The sequence below is a fragment of the Heptranchias perlo genome, chromosome 16 (assembly GCF_035084215.1).
Source record: "Heptranchias perlo isolate sHepPer1 chromosome 16, sHepPer1.hap1, whole genome shotgun sequence".
Classification (NCBI taxonomy): Eukaryota; Metazoa; Chordata; class Chondrichthyes; order Hexanchiformes; family Hexanchidae; genus Heptranchias; species Heptranchias perlo.
This window is the reverse complement of record NC_090340.1, coordinates 62,628,645-62,646,468: the sequence shown is the minus strand read 5'-3', so window position 1 is coordinate 62,646,468 and position 17,824 is coordinate 62,628,645. Positions and strand designations below refer to the sequence as shown.

The window sequence follows — 17,824 nt, the reverse complement described above, 5'->3', positions numbered from 1 at the left end:
CTTACCTGAGGAACCCGGCCACACTGATCCTGTACTGAATCACCACAACCACCACATTCCCATAGCCAGCGAGGGCTGATCCTTGAAATAGCGAACCAAACCCCAGAATGAAGGCCCCTCCGTGAATCCAAACCATAACCTGAGGGGGCAATTGGGGGGAAAAAGACAAGGGAATTAAGTTTGGAGTCTGGGCAAAAAAAAAACTGAAAGGTCACCAAAAGAAAAGAACAAAAAGGGACAATAGAGTGAAAGTAATAGTTTATTACAGAATGCTTTAGCCCCAACTCCCACCCGTCCACGACACCACCCTGATTGCCACACCTGGGAGGTCAGAATGACCAGTTCTGGAAGGTGAGTGAGAATATTGTTGCTCTCTGCACCTTGCAGGCAGCCAACCTCACACCAGTCCAGTGCTGGCCTGATACCCTCGGCTGGTGTACTTGTAGTTGCCCAGTGAATCACGGAATCATACGGCACAGAAGCAGGCCATTCGGCCCATCGTGCCTGTGCTGGCTCTTTGAAAGAACATTAAGAACATAAGAGATAGGAGCAGGAGTAGGACATTTGGCTCTTGGAGCCTGCAACACCATTCAATGAGATCACGGCTGATCTGATTTTTACCTCAACTCCACTTTCCCGCCCTTTCCCCATATCCTTTGACTCCCTTGCTGATCAAAAATTTGTCTAACTCAGCCTTGAATGTATTCAATGACTCGGCCTCCACTGCTCTTTGGGGCAAAGAATTCCAAAGGTTCACATCCCTCTGAGAGAAGAAATTTCTCCTCATCTCCATCTTAAACAGGCGACCCCTTATTCTGAGACTATGCCCCCTAGTTTTAGATTCCCCCATGAGGGTAACATCCTCTCAGCATTTACCCTGTTAAGCCCCCTCAGAATCTTGTATGTTTCAATAAGATCTCCTCTCGTTCTTCTAAACTCCAATGAGTATAGACCCAACCTGTTCAATCTTTCCTCATAAGACAACCCTTCCATACCCGGAATCAACCTAGTGATCCTTCTCTGAATTGCCTCCAATGCAAGTATGTCCTTCCTTAAATAAGGGCACCAGAACTGTACGCAGTACTCCAGGTGTGATCTCCACAGCACCCTGTACAGTTGTAGCATGACTTCCCTGCTTTTATACTCCATCCCCCTAGAAATAAAGGCCAATATTCTGTTTGCCTTCCCAATTACCTGCTGCACCTGTATGTTGACTTTTTGTGTTTCATGTACGAGGACACCCAGATCCCTCTGTACCGCAGCATTTTGTAGTATTTCTCCATTCAAATAATATTTGCTTTTTTATTTTTCCTACCAAAGTGGATGACTTCACATTTTCCCACATTATATTCCATCTGCCAAATTTTTGCCCACTCGCTTAACCTGTCAATATCCCTTTGCAGACACTTTGTGTCCTCATTGCAACTTGCTTTTCCACCTTTCTTTGTATCATCAGCAAATTTGGCCACAAGACACTCTGTTCCTTCATCCAAGTCATTGATATATATTGTAAATAGTTGAGGCCCCAGCACTGATCCCTGCGGTACTCCACTAGTTACAGATTGCCATTTTGAAAATGACCCTTTTATCCCGACTCTTTGTTTTCTGTTAGTTAGCCAATCCTCTATCCATGCCAGTATATTACCCCCAATACCATGAGCTCTTATCTTGTGCAGTAATCTTTTATGTGGCACCTTATCGAATGCCTTTTGGAAATCCAAATACATTACATCTATTGGTTCCCCTTTATCCACCCTGCCCGTTACTTCCTCAAAGAACTCTAATAAATTTGTCAGACATGATTTCCCCTTCATAAAACCATGTTGACTCTCCTTGATTGTATTTTGAGTCTCTAAATGTCCTGCTACTACTTCCTTAATAATGAATTCTAGTATTTTCCCAATGACAGATGTTAGGCTAACTGGTCTATAGTTACCTGCTTTCTGTCTCCCTCCCTTCTTAAATAGGATCGCTATATTTGTGGTTTTCCAATCCGCTGGGGCTTTTCCAGAATGTAGAAAGAGCTATCCAATTAGTCCCACTCCCCCTGCTCTTTCCCAATAGCCCTGCAAATTTTTCCCCTTCAAGTCTGGAACCAATTCCCTTTTGAAAGTTACTATTGAATCTGCTTCCACCGCCCTTTCAGGCAGAGCTTTCTGGATTGTAATAACTCGCTGTGTAAAAAAATGTCTCCTCTGGTTCTTTTGCCAATTATTTTCAATCCGTGTCCTCTGGTTACGGACCCTGCCAGTGGAAACAGTTTCTCCCTATTTACTCCATCAAAACCCCGTATGATTTTGAAGACCACAATTAAATCTCCCCTTAACCTTCTCTGCTCTAAGGAGAACAATCCCAGCTTCTCCAGTCTCTCCACATAACTGAGGTCCCTCAAAATTTTGGACACTGAAGGTCTTCTAGATTTTCACAAACTAAATTCACCCTCCCTGGCCTAGAAATCGCCGTCTTGTTCCCTCCCACAGCCTCGTCATTTTACCCTCCCACCGCCCCCCTGCCCCATCCTTCTCTCCTCCTTCCTGTTGAGTGGACTCTTTGGCTCCACACTGGTTTGTCTCTCTCTCTCTCTCTACAAGGTTTTGTCGTAAATACTGTTTTAAGTGTTTAATTACTGTATACTTAATAAATCTGTGACATCTGACATTCAATGTTACGAGCCCTGTTGATTTGAGGAGTAAATTATAAGCAAGAACGCACATGTTTACCCCCTCTCTCACACCCTCTCTCGGGTGTCAGGAGCACAGTGCAATTTCACTCCCCCTACCATCTTACCCCACTCCCCCTACCATTATACCCACCCCTGCACCATTCCCACCGGGCGGGGGGCAGGGGGGTATCGGAGGAGGGGTTTAAATCAACTGTACAATTTCTGGTGCGGGCCAACAAAATGGTGACTTACTGGTAGGGGGCTGTATTGATACGCAGGATGCACTGGAGAATAGACACTCAGGTACAAACAGTCCTCACTGGAGGGCACGGAGATTGGGAAAAAAGATCTTTCCTTCTGCAGACACCTGGGGGAAAGGAAGAGAGAGAGAGGAAGGGAGACGAAGCCTTTGATAATTGAAAACTGTTCCTGTACGCTGCATTCCTCTTCCACTTTCACTCTTCAGTCAATCCCTCATCTCGGGGCTCCGTTGTTTAATGCAGAGAGTTGCTGAGGGTGAATCCAGGGGATTGAGTACAGGCAGCATTAACTCAATGGCTGATTCGTGACCCGGGTTATGATACTGAACGTTGTATTATTTGCATTAATTGGACCCGATACAGTGAATCTGCATGTCTGTGACCCTCCTCTAGTGACATTCAGGAGAGGTGGGGAGTCACAGAGGCTTTTTGTTAATTCATTCTCAGGGATGTGGGTGTCGCTGGCAAGGCCGGCATTTAATGCCCATCCCGAGTTGGCCAAATTGGATACAACTGAGTGGTTTTCTGGGCCACTTCAGAGGGCAGTTAAGAGTCAACCACATTGGTGTGGGACTGGAGTCACATATAGGCCCAGACCGGGTAAGGACGGCAGGTTTCCTTCCCTAAAGGACATTAGTGAACCAGTTTGGTTTTTACAATTATCTGACAACTTTGGGGTGTCCTGAAGTTGCGAAAGGTGCTGTTTAAATGCAACTTCTTTCTTTTTAAAAAAATTATCCCATAGTACAATTTGAAGAAGAGCAGAGGAGTTCTCCTGGGATCTCGGAAAATATTCCTCCCTCAGCTAACACCAAAAACAGGTGAACTGTCGCTATTTGTGGGATCTTTCTGGTACAGAATTGCTTACACAAGAATCGTACAGTGCAGAAGGAGGCCATTCGGCCCGTCATGCCTGTGCCGGCTCTTTGACAGAGTTGTCCAACTAGACCCACTCCCTCTGCTCTTTCCCCATAGTCCTGCAAATTTTTCCATTTCAACTATTTATCCAATTCCCTTTTGAAATGAAGAAAGAAATTCAATGTGTGAATCGCTTGAAAATATTTTGATGATGTTAATTTGGTGCTTTATGTAAACAAGTTTTGAAGCGAATGAAAAGTTCCTACTTTGGAGGATGGTTTGTGGCGGTCCGTATCCCTCTCCAGGGTGCTGGTCTCTGGGGAGGGGCAAATCTCAGCGGCCCCACAGGTGGAGCTGCGAACGGTATCCCTAAATATCCAAACACTGCCCTCGGACTTCCCTCCACTTCCAGCTGTTTTCCCCGAATCAATCCGTCCTCGATCCGAACAATGGGATCCAAGTAATGGCCTCCTGCAAGGAAACAATCATCAGCTGGATGTACAGGCCCAGCCTGAACACTCAAGACCTCTCCGTCAACACTCACTCTCCACGTCACTCTCTCTCTCTGCCTCTCTCTCATTCTCACACTCCTCCCTGCTTCCTAACCGGACAGCTCTTTCAAAGGAGCTGGCACAGGCATGATGGGCCGAATGGCCTCCTTCTGTGCTGTAAGGATCTAAGATTCTATGATAGGTGAAAACTGTAACAAAACTTCAAATTGGTTAGAAGAGGAGAAAGTGAATCAGAAAGAGTGAGTGAATGTGGGAAAGTATTAGAATTTTAAAATTCTCATCGTTTTTTTGAAATCCCTCCCTGGCCTCGCCCCCTCCCTATCTCTGTGATCTCCTCCAGCCCCTACAACCCCCCGAGATCTCTGCGCTCCTCCAATTCTGGCCTCTTGCGCATCCTCGATTTCCATCGCTCCACCATTGGTGGCCGTGCCTTCAGCTGCCTAGACCCTAAGCTCTGGAATTCCCTCCCTAATCCTCTCCGCCTCTCTCTCCTCCTTTAAGACATTCCTTAAAACCTACCTCTTTGACCAAGCTTTTGCTCACCTGTCCTAATATCTCCTTCTGCGGCTCGGTGTCAGATTTTGTCTGATAATCGCTCCTGTGAAGTGCCTCGGGACGATGCTATTCTCCTCAACCAGTCCTGTGGTAGCGAGTTCCACATTCTCACCACTCTCTGGGTAAAGAAGTTTCTCCTGAATTCCCTATTGGATTTATTAGCGACTCTCTTATATTTATGGCCCCTCGTTCTGGTCTCCCCTGCAAGTGGATCTTCTCCATCAAATCCTATCAAACCCTTTCATAATCTTAAAGACCTCTATCATGTCACCCCTCAGTCTTCTCTTTTCTAGAGAAAAGAATCCCAGCCTGTTCAGCCTTTCCTGATGGTATAACCTCTCAGTTCTGGTATCATCCTAGTAAATCTTTTTTGCACCTTCTCCAGTGCCTCTATATCCTTTTTATAATATGGAGACCAGGACTGTTCACAATACTCCAAATGTGGCCCAATCAAGGTTCTATACAAGTTGAACATAACTTCTCTGCTTTTCAATTCTTTCCCTCTGAAATTGAACCCCAGTGCTTGATTTACCTTTTTTTATGGCCTTATTAACCTGCGTCACTACTTTTAGTGATTTCTGTCTCTGTGCTCCCAGATCCCTCTGCTCCTCTACCCCATTTAGACTCTTATTATCCAAGCAGAATGTGGCCCCCTTTATCTTCCTACCAAAATGTAATACCTCGCACTTATTTATATTGAAATTCGTTTGCCAATTATATGTCCATTCTGCAAGTTTATTAATGTCTTCCTGTATTTTGTCGCTGTCCTCCTCCTTAACCACACCCCCCAATTTGATGTCGTCCGCAAATTTTGAATTTGTACTTCCGATTCCCGAGTCCAAATCGTTAATGTGAACAACAGTGGTCCCAGCACCGATCCCCGTGGAACACCACTTCCCTCCTTTTGCCAGTCTGAGTAACGACCTTTAACCCCTACTCTCTGTTCTCTGTTTTCTATCCATTCTGTCACCTGACTCCACATATTTTTTTTTTATTCGTTCATGGGGATGTGGGCGTCGCTGGCGAGGCCGGCATTTATTGCCCATCCCAAATTGCCCTTGAGAAGGTGGTGGTGAGCCGCCTCCTTGAACCGCTGCAGTCCGTGTGGTGACGGTTCTCCCACCACTGAGTGGCTTGCTTGGCCATTTCAGAGGGCAATTAAGAATCAACCACATTGCTGTGGGTCTGGAGTCACATATAGGCCAGACCGGGTAAGGACGGCAGGTTTCCTTCCCTAAAGGACATTAGTGAACCAGATGGGTATTTACTACAATCCGGTAGTTTCAGGGCCTCCATTATTGATACTAGTATTTTAATTCCAGATTTTTATTTAATTAATTGAATTTAATTAATTAATTAAATTTAAATTCACCAGCTGCCATGGCAGGATTTGAACTCATGACTCTGGATTTTTAGTCTAGGCCTCTAGATTACTAGTCCAGTAGCATAACATGCTCTGACCTTAGCCATGAGTCTACTCTGCGGTACCTTATCAAAGGCCTTTTGAAAATCCAAATATATTACATCTACTGCATTCCCCTTGTCTACCCTTTCTGTTACTTCTTCAAGGAATTCAACGGGCACCTGAGGAGGTGCCCCTGGTATCAGGACAAAAGTGGGAGCGGAGCGGAGTTGAGAGAAGTGTAAGGAAATATAGGTTTTAAAAGGTATTTTCGAGATCTAGGCTCAAAAAGGGTTAATTAGTTAAAACTTTAGTTGAAGGTACTGTACTATAACACAGACTGCTTTTAAATTAAATTACTGCAACTTCAGGCAATAAAAGCTATTAGAATCTTGTTGTTACAAACTAAGGGAAGAACATAGGGGGAACTCTACACTGCTCCAGACACCCTGGAATGCTGAAACTGGGCATGTTTTGTCATTTTCGGAGCCTATAGGGTGATTTATTAAAGGTCCCCACCTTAGAATGAGGTAACCATTGGATAGGTGAAAATCACCAGTCCAGGGCCCACTGTTGGCAGGTCCCCATTGGCCCACTGAGCAATTAAAAGACAAGGAAAAGTAACTTGAATGGGTTACTGCCTGTCAATCATAGAAACATAGAAATATAGAAAATTCACGGCACAGACGGAGGCCATTCAGCCCATCGTGTCTGTGCCGGTTGAAATAGAGCTGTCCAGCCTAATCCCACTTTCCAGCACTTGGTCTGTAGTCCTGTGGGTTACGGCACTTCAAGAGCACATCCAAGTACTTTTTAAATGCGATGAGGGTTTCTGCCTCTACCACCCTTTCAGGCAGTGAGTTCCAGACCCCCACCAACCTCTGGGTGAAAAACATTTTCCTCAGCTTCCCTCTAATCTTTCTACCAATCACTTTAAATCTAAGCCTCCTGGTTATTGACCTCTCTGCTAAGGGAAATAGGTCCTTCCTATCCACTCTATCTAGGCCCCTCATAATTTTATACACCTCAATTAAATCACCCCTCAGCCTCCTCTGTTCCAAAATAAACAACCCCAGCCTATCCAATCTTTCCTCATAGCTAAAATTCTCCAGTCCAGGCAACATCCTTGTAAATCTCCTCTGTACCCTCTCTAGTGCAATCACATCCTTCCTGTAACGTGGTGACCAGAACTGTACGCAGTACTCAAGCTGTGGCCTAACTAGTGTTTTATACAGTTCTATCATCAGGCATCATTTCTACCACAAAGATGAGCCCAAAACTCATGCTTGTTGTAGAGGACAAAAAAAGAAGGTACCTAGCTTGTAAACGAGAACGAGAGTAGGTGCATGAGGGAAGGTGGAATGGAGTTGTGGCCTTTACCCAAAGGTCAACAGGGTAATATAATTCTCAATTGTGCTTTGTGAACTACTGCTTAAATACAGTAAGGTATTGATTCTCACTTGTGCTAAATTAGGTCATGTGGCTATTAACCATTATGGTGTCAGTCTCGAACATTGAATAGAGTCAAAATTGAGTACAAATTGGGGAGAGCCAGCCAGGACTGACACAATAGCCGTTGGCATGTTTGGTGTAAGTGAGATCCTAGGGCTGACGTGGACCGATATCGCCCAGTCAGTTAAAGAAGGGAACCTTTGGGGAGTGTAGGACACAGCGACCTACCAGTAGTACAGTGACGGTTCATTAACACTTTGGTGTTGGAAGAATGGCTAGCTCAACTGACGTTGAGAGAGCCCGAGATAAGAAGTTTGAGAAATTATTAACTTTACTGCTAACATTTTTATGGAATTACAAAAGGTAATGGGAATCGAACATAAACTGTACCTGGGTCACCGCCCGCAATCGTCTGGAGAGAGGTAATGGAACCTTAAAAACCATGCTTAAAAAGTTCTGTGCGGAACACCCTACTCAATGGCAAATATGCTGCCAGTGTGTCTCATGGCTATTCGGTCAACCCCCCCACTTAACAACCGGTGTGTCCCCACATCAGGCCACGACTGGGAGATTAATACATGCACCAGGACACCTGTTGCTACCCACGGCCACACCACTACTAATGCGAATGGCTAACAATATCTGTTTGAGACAGACGGTGGGGTACGTAGATGAGACTAGTCAGTTCATAGCCAATGACAGGCAAATTCAGGATAAGATTAACGATCTCATCAAAGGAAGGAGAGATGCGTCCAATGGCGCCTCCCGAGGGGGTCACCTGTAGTATGTACGGAGCTTTTGTGCTTTCCCAGGTACAACACGGATTGGATGATATGGAGATGGGGAGGGTGCCTGCCTTCATAACGAACAATTTAAAGAATGGAATACATGAGGGATAGTTAATTCCACAAATTCCACCTGTGAATTAAGGAGATTAGGAAGGGTATTCCCAGCACGCCATTCCTGCCACACTAAGGCAAAAGGTGTGACGGAGTTAGTTTGGCCATGCCAGTGTTAACCCATCACCGGGCAGTAGAGCCCATTGGAACTTTGGAAGATGACACTCCATAATAAAGAAAACGAGCCCCATCCCAGAAAGATAACACAGGTGGGAGACACTTGGACAACCCCAGACATCTCATGCCCGTGGGTCCATCCTCCTCCTCCTCCTCCTCAATGGGGATGGCAGATATGGGTGGTGGATGAGGGCATGGGGCCTCCTCAATGGGTACCCCTCCCTGTTGTGCCATGTTGTGCAGGACACAACACACCTCTATAATGCGACCCACTCTGTCTGGTGCGTATTGAAGCGCTCCCCCAGAATGATCGAGGCACCGAAATCGCATCTTCAGCAGCCCCATCGCACGTTCAATTACAGACCTGGTGGCGATGTGGCTGTTGTTGTATCAATGCTGATGGGGTTCCTCAGAGGTGTTATGAGCCACATGTTCAGGGGGTATCCCTTGTCCCCGAGGAGCCAGCCCTTAGGGGTGTTCGGTGCGTGGAGGAGGGGCGGGATGTTTGGATTCCCTCAGAGTGAAAGAATCGTGGCAGTTTCCAGTGAATCTGGGACACACATGAAGAAATTTTTTACGGTGGTCACAAACGAGCTATGCTTTGATGGAGTGATAACCCTTCCTGTTGGTGAACAGTCCTGGCTCATGTGGAGGTGTTCGGGTTGCTATACGGGTGCAATCGATTGCACCCTGCACCCATGGGAAGCCAACCACAGAGTGTAAACCCACTGCCCTCTCTGTCTGGGCTGAGGTCTTCATGGGGGAGTTGGGACACCCTGTGAAACAAACCATTGGTGACCTGCCTTATGCACTTGTGATGACTGAGAGACCATGGCGATGTCCCCAGTGGCACCCTGGAATGATCCGGAGGTGGAGAAGTTGAGGTCAGTGGTGACTTTGACAGAGACAGGTGATGAGATGCTGCTCGGGCCAGCCGGGAACAGCTCGGCACGAAGGAGGCCGCAGATGTCTGCGTCCACCTGGCGACTGACTCTGAGCCTCCGTATGCACTGCTCCTCAGAGAGGTCCAGGAAGCTGAGCCTCGGTCTATAGACCCCGTGGCGAGGGTAGTGCCTCCTGCAACGTTGCTCTCTCTGTTGTTCCCCTCTGTGCTCTTGTGCAGGTGCCTGTGGCACAGCACTGTGTTGTGGAGCTCCACGTGGCAGAAGTGGACGCCGTGCCTGGTGAGGCTGGTGATGTTGCTCGTCCTCGGACGTGGTGGTGAATGCAGCCATGGCTCCCCCCCATCCTGATAGTGTCAGTTTGAGGGGGTCCGAAAAGTTAGTAAATATGTTTCAACAGAACAATTCTGAGTGGAAACTAAGAATTTTCAGTGTAAACACAAAGATCTCCCAGCCAAAAGTTTGCCTGAGAGACCAGAGTGCCCTGCTGCAATAACTCACCTTTAATTCCCATCTGTCAAACAAGCATTTCAATGTTCAACTGGCTGCCGGCTGAAACACATCTCCTAAAACATGGAGTGTTTCCCACAGCACGGGAGACACACTGAGGCTAAATGAAAATCGGTCTCCTGCCTCAATCACCATGAAATTAACTACTTCAAATACTTAACCTATCTAAATAACTGTGTTAACTACCATCCCGCCGGCTTTAAATGCCGGAGGGACTTCCGCATTCGTGAGGCGCGCGCGCACCCAGACCCGTCTGTGGGGAACCCGGAAGTCGGCGGGTTGGAGCCGGTTTCCTCACCCGCTTGGGATTGCCCCGATTTTCAGAGCCCCCCTGCCCCTACACTTCAGCTTGAAAATCGAGTACAAAAGCAAGAAGGTTATGATGAACCTTTATAAAACACTGGTTTGGCCACAGCTGGAGCATTGTGTCCAGTTCTGGGCACCGCACTTTAGGAAAGATGTGAAGGCCTTAGAGAGGGTGCAGAAGAGATTTACTAGAATGGTTCCAGGGATGAGGGACTTCAGTTACGTGGACAGACTGGAGAAGCTGGGGTTGTTCTCCTTGGAACAGAGGCGGTTGAGTGGAGATTTGATAGAGGTATTCGAAATCATGAAGGGTCTAGACAGAGTAGATAGAGAGAAACTGTTCCCATTGGTGGAAGGGTGAAGAACCAGAGGACACAGATTTAAGGTGATTGGCAAAAGAACCAAAGGTGACATGAGGAAAATCTTTTTTATGCATCGAGTTGTTATGATCTGGAATGTGCTGCCTGAAAGGGCGGTGGAAGCAGATTCAACCTTGGCCTTCAAAAAGGAATTGGATAAATACTCGAAGGGAAATAATTTGCAGGGCGACAGGGAAAGAGCGGGGGAGTGGGACTAGCTGGATTGCTCTTACAAAGAGTCGGCATGGGCTCGATGGGCCAAATGGCCTCCTTATGTCCTGTAACCATTCTATGATTCTATAGGCTGGCCAAGCATGACTTTCCCTTTTGGAATTCGTGCTGACTATTCTTTATTATATTTCCGGTAGGGGTCAGTATTACTCTGGGTGCGGGGGTTGAGTGTAGTACCAGAGATCAGTGTTACTCTGGGGGTGGGGCTGCGTGTGGTACTAGGGGGTCAGTGTTACTCTGGGGTGGGGCTGTGTGTAGTACTAGGGGTCAGTGTTACTCTGGGGTGGGGCTGTGTGTAGTACTAGGGGTCAGTGTTACTCTGGGGTGGGGCTGTGTGTAGTACTAGGGGTCAGTGTTACTCTGGGGTGGGGCTGTGTGTAGTACTATGGATTAGTGTTACTCTGGGGTGGGGCTGTGTGTAGTACTGGGGGTCAGTGTTACTCTGGGGTGGGGCTGTGTGTAGTACTAGGGCTCAGTGTTACTCTGGGGTGGGGCTGTGTGTAGTACTAGGGGTCAGTGTTACTCTGGGGTGGGGCTGTGTGTGGTACTAGGGGTCAGTGTTACTCTGGGGTGGGGCTGTGTGTAGTACCAGGGTTCAGTGTTACTCTGGGGTGGGGCTGTGTGTAGTACCAGGGTTCAGTGTTACTCTGGGGTGGGGCTGTGTGTAGTACCGGGGTTCAGTGTTACTCTGGGGTGGGGCTGTGTGTAGTACTAGGGGTCAGTGTTACTCTGGGGTGGGGCTGTGTGTAGTACTATGGGTTAGTGTTACTCTGGGGTGGGGCTGTGTGTAGTACTAGGGGTTAGTGTTACTCTGGGGTGGGGCTGTGTGTAGTACTAGGGGTTAGTGTTACTCTGGGGTGGGGCTGTGTGTAGTACCAGGGTTCAGTGTTACTCTGGGGTGGGGCTGTGTGTAGTACCGGGGTTCAGTGTTACTCTGGGGTGGGGCTGTGTGTAGTACTAGGGGTCAGTGTTACTCTGGGGTGGGGCTGTGTGTAGTACTATGGGTTAGTGTTACTCTGGGGTGGGGCTGTGTGTAGTACTAGGGGTTAGTGTTACTCTGGGGTGGGGCTGTGTGTAGTACTAGGGGTTAGTGTTACTCTGGGGTGGGGCTGTGTGTAGTACTAGGGGTTAGTGTTACTCTGGGGTGGGGCTGTGTGTAGTACTAGGGGTTAGTGTTACTCTGGGGTGGGGCTGTGTGTAGTACTATAGGTTAGTGTTACTCTGGGGTGGGGCTGTGTGTAGTACTAGGGGTTAGTGTTACTCTGGGGTGGGGCTGTGTGTAGTACTAGGGGTTAGTGTTACTCTGGGGTGGGGCTGTGTGTAGTACTATGGGTTAGTGTTACTCTGGGGTGGGGCTGTGTGTAGTACTAGGGGTTAGTGTTACTCTGGGGTGGGGCTGTGTGTAGTACCCCGGACTCTGTGTTTGGGCCCTTGTTATTTATTGGCTCCTGGAAATCACTGGATATTGAAATGAATGGAAACTTGCCAAGTTCAGAGAGAGGGAGAGCCATAGAAACAGACCATGAGTTGGTAATTTACAGGATAGTTTTCATCGGTTGCGCAGTTGGACAAACAACAGTTGCGATGCCCCTCGGATCAAGGTCTCCGATGATCTGGGTTTGTGCTGATCCAGGAGTCAAGCACTGGGATTAACTTTGGCTTTAAACGGCACCAGTGGGAATCTAGTTTGTGGGATCTGAGGTGCAGTTCAAAGTTTCTCGTTCTGGGAGAGAGAATGAGATCAAAGTGCAGGACCATTTTTTTGGCAAGTGTCGGGTCACAGGTTCGGAGGGGTTGTGAACTTTACTGTGTCCGGCTGAGTGAGCAGGAGAATATTCCATAGAACAATCACTGCACTTTAAAGTGTGAAGCACTTTGAGACATTTCAACACCAAATATATATCCCAGTAAGGAATGTACAGAACTGGGAAAAGACTAAAGGATCTCCGAGCTCAGTAAAATCTCAAACTAGACCCAAAGCTCTGGAATTCCCTCCCTAAACCTCTCCGCCTCTCTCTCCTCCTTTAGGACCATCCTTAAAACCCACCTCTTTGACCAAGTTTTTGGTCACCTGTCCTAATATCTCCTTATGCCTGATAATCGCTCCTGTAAAGCACCTTGGGACGTTTTACTATGTTAAAGGCGCTATATAAATGCAAGTTGTTGTTGTTCAATCACTTCTTTCCTCAAGACCTACCCTGCACCCTCTTGAATTCTGCCAACACTATCCTCGCCCACTGCCTCCCTCTGTAGCCTAAGAACATAAGAACATAAGAAATAGGAGCAGGAGTAGGCCAATCGGCCCCTCGAGCCTGCTCCGCCATTCAATATGATCATGGCTGATCTGATCCTAACCTCAAATCTAAATTTATGTCCAATTTCCTGCCCACTCCCCGTAACCCCTAATTCCCTTTACTTCTAGGAAACTGTCTATTTCTGTTTTAAATTTATTTAATGATGTAGCTTCCACAGCTTCCTGGGGCAGCAAATTCCACAGACCTACTATCCTCTGAGTGAAGAAGTTTCTCCTCATCTCAGTTTTGAAAGAGCAGCCCCTTATTCTAAGATTATGCCCCCTTGTTCCACTTTCACCCATCCTTGGGAACATCCTTACCGCATCCACCCGATCAAGCCCCTTCACAATCTTATATGTTTCAATAAGATCGCCTCTCATTCTTCTGAACTCCAATGAGTAGAGTCCCAATCCACTCAACCTCTCCTCATATGTCCGCCCCCTCATCCCCGGGATTAACCGAGTGAACCTTCTTTGTACTGCCTCGAGAGCAAGTATGTCTTTTCTTAAGTATGGAGACCAAAACTGTATGCAGTATTCCAGGTGCGGTCTCACCAATACCTTATATAACTGCAGCAATACCTCCCTGTTTTTATATTCTATCCCCCTAGCAATAAAAACCAACATTCCATTGGCCTTCTTGATCAACTGCTGCACCTGCATACTAACCTTTTGATTTTCTTGCATTAGGACCCCCAGATCCCTTTGTACTGCAGTACTTTCCAGTTTCTTGTCATGAAGATAATAACTTGCTCTCCGATTTTTCCTGCCATAGTGCATAACCTCACATTTTCCAATATTGTATTGCATCTGCCAAATCTACGCCCACTCACCCAGCCTGTCTATATCCCCTTGTAGGTTTTTTATGTCCTCCTCACTCTCTACTTTCCCTCCCATCTTTGTATCATCTGCAAACTTTGATATGTTACACTCGGTCCCCTCCTCCAAATCGTTAATATAGATTGTAAAGAGTTGGGAACCCAGCACCGACCCCTGCGGAACACCACTGGCTACTGGTTGCCAGTCCGAGAATGAACCATTTATCCCAACTCTCTGCTTCCTGTTAGATAACCAATCCTCCACCCATGCCAAAATATTACCCCCAATCCAGTGATTCTTTATCTTGAGCAATAATCTTTTATGTGATACCTTGTCGAATGCCCTTTGGAAGTCTAAATACACTACGTCCACTGGTTCCCCTTTATCCATCCTGTACATTATGTCCTCAAAGAACTCAAGCAAATTTGTCAGACATGACTTCCCCTTCGTAAAGCCATGTTGACTTTGTCCTATTAAATTATGTTTATCCAAATGTTCTGCTACTGTCTCCTTAATAATAGACTCCAAAATTTTACCCACCACAGATGTTAGGCTAACTGGTCTATAATTTCCAGCCTTCTGCCTACTACCCTTTTTAAATAAGGGTGTTACATTAGCAGTTTTCCAATCTGCCGGGACCTTTGCCGAGTCCAGAGAATTTTGGAAAATTATTACCAAAGCATCCACAATCCCTACTGCCACTTCCCTCAAGACCCTCGGATGTAAGCCATCAGGTCCAGGGGATTTATCCGCCTTGAGTCCCATTAATTTACTGAGTACCAATTCCTTAGTGATTTTAATCGTATTTAGCTCCTCCCCCCCTAGAGCCCCCTGTTTGTCCAGTGTTGTGATATTCTTAGTGTCCTCTACCGTAAAGACTGAAACAAAATATTTCTTCAGCATTTTTGCCATCTCCATGTTTCCCACCCTACGTAGCCTATCCCATAGATTCTCTGCGTTAAATCTGTGGGTTAAATCTGAACCTCTGCTCACTCTCCTTCTATTCAGCTCGAGTCTGTGCTCTGCCCTGGGGTTTTGTCCAACACTCTATCGTTGCTGAGTGTATCCATTCCCCTTAGAGTTCTGGAAACGGATTCATCACTGACTGGAGTGTGTGGGACCCACGGTCTCTCAGATCTCCACACCTGGAAATCTGAGGTTTTATAATCGCCATAGATGGGGTTAAGATACAGATCAGCCATGATCTAATTGAATGGCAGGACAGGCTCGAGGGGCTGAATGGCCTCCTTCTGTTCCTATGTTAAAAAAGAAATCAGAATGTCTCTCTGAAATCGGGAAGGGGTCAGAAGCTGGAAATGATCTGATGACCTGATTAAACTGGGAGAGGAGGGCTGGTGCCTGCGGGCTGCACCCCATCATCAGGCAGCACCTCCAATGGAAGGGGAGAGCCAGGGCGGGGGGAGAGGGGGGAGAGGGGGGAGAGCGAGGGGGAACGTTTGGTTAATGAAAGTTAAATAAAATTCCAAGTGTTCAATCTCCCTGCGTCTCTCTCAGTCCAGATCGTGTGGCACTATTCAAAGAGGAGCAGGGAGCTCTCCAGGGTGTCCTGGCCAATATTCATCCCTCAACCAACTCCACCAAAGACAGATTAAAGGGTCATTCATCTCATTTGCTGTTAGTGGGATCTTGCCATGCACAATTGGCTGCTGTATTTGCCTACATAACAATACCTGCACTTCAAAGATAAGTCATTGGCTGTGAAGCCCTTTGGGTCGTCCCTGGGACACACAAGGTGCTTTAATCGATGCAAGTTCCTTCTTTAAGGTTGGTGTCCGCCGTGGCTCAGTGGGCAGCCCTCTTACCTCCTAATCAAGGTTTTGGGTTCAAATCCCACTCCAGAGATTTGAGCACAAAATCGAGGCTGACGCTCCCCATGCCAGTACTGAGGGAGTGCTGTACTATCAGAGTGAGCCGTCTTTCGGATGAGATGTTAAACCAAGGCCCCCATCTGCCCTCTCAGGTGGATGTAGACGATCCCACGGCCACTATTTCAAAGAAGAGCAGGGGAGTTCTCCCCAGTGCCCTGGCCAATATTTATCCCTCAACCAACATCACTAAAAACAGATTATCTACACATTATTTTATCACTATTTGTGGGATCTTGCTGTGCGCAAATTGCCTGCTGCATTTCCTAATTAACAACAGTGACTACGCTTCAAAAAGTACCTCATTGGCTGTAAAGCACTTTTGGGGGCGTCCTGAGGTCATGAAAGGCGCTATAGAAATGCAAGTCTTTCTTTCTTTCTCATCACCCACCTGCGACTGAGGAGACTGTCCACAAAACAGTGAGGCTTACAGAGAGCAGGATCAGCAGCCAGTGCGAGTCCATCTCTCTTCAGGTGGGAGACCACTCCTCGATGTGGGATTGTCTCTCGGTGTCCGGCAGGGACTCTGGGAAGCTCCGACTCACTCAGTCTCTGAGCTGTAGCCCTGTCTCCCGTGTAATGCTCGAGTGGGCTGGGTCTGTGTAAGTGTGTGCTGAGCAAAGTCCTGTGATCACTGGCTGAAGGCTCAATCAATCCTGAATGGTCTCTTCGTCCACTCAAAGTTACACTCCCTAGTACGTTGTTCTTTAATCCTCTGCCTACCAAGTTTAACCCTTTCACTGAAATTCACACATTTTACTCAATTAATTATCGATAATTATTTTTTAATCTTCCTAAAATTCTAGTTCAGTTTAAGCAGATTGGGGTGAATTTTCTATTTAAGGCTTTTTCTTGTGTGAATTTTGTGCTCATCAAGGTGAATCAAACACTCCCAGGGCAGGTACAGCATGGGTTAGATACGGAGTAAAGCTCCCTCTACACTGTCCCATCAAACACTCCCAGGACAGGTACAGCATGGGTTAGATACAGAGTAAAGCTCCCTCTACACTGTCCCATCAAACACTCCCAGGGCAGGTACAGCACGGGTTAGATACAGAGTAAAGCTCCCTTTACAGTGTCCCATCAAACACTCCCAGGGCGGGTACAGCACAGGTTAGATACAGAGTAAAGCTCCCTCTACACTGTCCCATCAAACACTCCCAGGGCAGGTACAGCACGGGTTAGATACAGAGTAAAGCTCCCTCTACACTGTCCCATCAAACACTCCCAGGGCAGGTACAGCATGGGTTAGATACAGAGTAAAGCTCCCTCTACACTGTCCCATCAAACACTCCCAGGGCAGGTACAGCACGGGTTAGATACAGAGTAAAGCTCCCTCTACACTGTCCCATCAAACACTCCCAGGACAGGTACAGCACGGGTTAGATACGGAGTAAAGCTCCCTCTACACTGTCCCATCAAACACTGCCACCCATTAATTCTCCTCCCATAGCCCATATACGCTGTGCTCTATCATGGACTCTCTCACTCCTGAGGTTAAGTTCTGCGTAAACACTCCCCGACCCCCAAAGGTAATCGAGCAGAAGTCCAGAATATTTACCCATCCCCACCATCCAACCCCGACCTGCTGCCCTCATGAGTAATACTGCACAGCCCTCCCCATGCCCAGTAGCACCGGGGCCAATGTGTCCTTCACTGGAACCTCCATTCCTACCCAACCCAGGAGGGTCGGGGGATGAAGAGGGGTATAAATTTCCTGGCGCAGGGGTGTTTGAGTTTCTTTTCATTTTGGACTGTACAGGTACATATCATGAAGTCTTGGGGGCCACAGATAAAATCC

The 17,824-nt window shown here is 47.1% G+C and overlaps 1 protein-coding gene across 1 annotated transcript in view; it reads right to left on the bottom strand.

Annotated features, from left to right (window-relative positions):
* LOC137333825 (pyrethroid hydrolase Ces2e-like) overlaps window positions 1-16,594 on the bottom strand; it is a 46,546-nt gene extending 29,952 nt beyond the window's left edge. The window contains exons 1-4 of the mRNA XM_067998185.1: window positions 16,415-16,594; window positions 4,047-4,251; window positions 2,915-3,029; window positions 6-139 (exon numbers count right to left, since the gene is read on the bottom strand). Of these exons, the coding sequence (XP_067854286.1) occupies window positions 6-139; window positions 2,915-3,029; window positions 4,047-4,251; window positions 16,415-16,487 (527 nt within the window). The 5' untranslated portion in view covers window positions 16,488-16,594. The remainder of the gene's footprint in view (window positions 1-5; window positions 140-2,914; window positions 3,030-4,046; window positions 4,252-16,414) is intronic.
* Window positions 16,595-17,824: the final 1,230 nt, after the last annotated feature.